The following is a 1,510-nucleotide window of genomic DNA, read 5'->3' on the forward strand; positions in this document are numbered from 1 at the left end:
CATTACCTCCAAGACCATCCGGATATTGGCCTTGATTTTGGCGGAGTCCTTGGTGAGGGATTCGCTGAGCCTGCAAAAGAGAGATGCCCGATGGGGCAGTGTTAGGAGATGGGGGGGCCCTGCACATTCTGGGGTCCCCTTTCGCCCTGCATGGACCGTGACTGAGGTGGGGCCACCATTTTGCTGTGTCCCGCACAGACCCAAGGAATTCTGGCCTGTGCCCTCGTTAGCTCCCAGTGTCAGAATGCAGCTGCCTCTAGGGTGGGGACAAGCTGGGGAACAGCTGCATATAACGCCGCAGGAGGATGGCTTGCCCGGCTCTGGGGAGGGGTGGCTGGGGACCAGCCCCACGGAGGGAGGTTGCGGGGCGGGGGATCGTCTCCCCCACTCACTCGATCAGTAACTTGGTTTTCCTCTCCACGAAGCGCAGCGCCTCCGTCAGCGTCAGCTCCGCGAAGAACCCGTAGCCGAGCGCTACGAAGATCCTGGAGGTGTCAGGCCTGCGAGACGAGGAGATTTCGAGGGGGTCATGCGGTGGAGGGGGTGGGGGCCCCGGCCACACCGAGTACCTGGGGGGCAGCAGTGTGGGAGAGCAGGGAGCTGAAGAGAGCACCTGGTGGGGTCTGGGGGGAAGTTTAGGGGACCTGAGGGGAGCAGGAGGGTTCTGCGGGGGTTGGGGGAGCAGGATCAGATGCTGGGGTGTAGGGGTGACGCTCTGGGGGTGGGAATTAGAGGGTCGGGGGATGCGAGGGGGGCCCAGGGGGCAGGGAGGGGGTGTGAGGATATATGTGGGGTCCTGGGGGAGTTCCAAGGGGGAGTCCCGGGGGAAGGCTCAGGGGGTGGAATTAGTGGGGAGGGCATAGGGGGGCTCCAGGTGTCAGGGGATATAGGAGTTACAAAGGGGCCACAATCAGTGAACTGGGGTAAGGGGACATCAGGGGTTCACGTGGGGTGGAATCGGAGGAGGAGGGGGTCCCGGGGGTGAGGTTGGGGTGGGGGGTGGGGGGGAGGGACCCAGAGGGGGGGGGGGGGGGGGCCCGGGGGGCAGGGGGGGGGGGGGCAGGGTCAAGGGGGGGGGGGTCCCGAGGGCCCTGCCACTCACACGTCCGCGTTGACAAAGAAGTTATAGCCCAGATCCACCTGCGTCTGCACCGCTCGGCCGCCCACCTCCTGCCAGGCAGAGAGGGCACGTCACCCCCCCGGCCAGAGACTGCGCAGCCCCCACACCCCCGGCCAGAGACCCCACAGCCCACCCCCGCTCCAAGACACCGCAGCCCCCCAGCCCTGCTCAGAGACCCTGCAGCTCCCCCACTGAGATCCCCCCATTCCCCCCCGGCCTTGCCCACAGACCCCACAGCCCCCCCGGCCCTGCAAGAGACCCCACAAGAACACCCCAGCTGGGCGGAGGGGCAGGCGGCTGGACGGGGTGGGGGTGGGGGGGTCATTACCTGCAAACGCTCAATAACGGTCTTCAGCCACATGTGCTGAGTGATCTTCTCGTAAACCTCCT

At 66.2% G+C, this 1,510-nt stretch overlaps 1 protein-coding gene across 1 annotated transcript; it reads right to left on the reverse strand.

The window, feature by feature from the left end:
• Window positions 1-6: 6 nt before the first annotated feature.
• On the reverse strand, window positions 7-1,504 carry UXT (ubiquitously expressed prefoldin like chaperone; the record flags this gene model as incomplete). Its single annotated transcript, XM_024222366.1, has 4 exons — window positions 1,449-1,504; window positions 1,103-1,170; window positions 393-500; window positions 7-70 (listed from the first exon to the last, which is right to left on the reverse strand). Coding segments are annotated over exons 1-4 (273 nt in total), but the record flags the coding sequence as incomplete, so codon positions are not given.
• Window positions 1,505-1,510: the final 6 nt, after the last annotated feature.

Source organism: Terrapene carolina, unplaced genomic scaffold, assembly GCF_002925995.2.
Source record: "Terrapene carolina triunguis isolate 2854851 unplaced genomic scaffold, T_m_triunguis-2.0 Scaffold18856, whole genome shotgun sequence".
Classification (NCBI taxonomy): domain Eukaryota; kingdom Metazoa; phylum Chordata; order Testudines; family Emydidae; genus Terrapene; species Terrapene triunguis.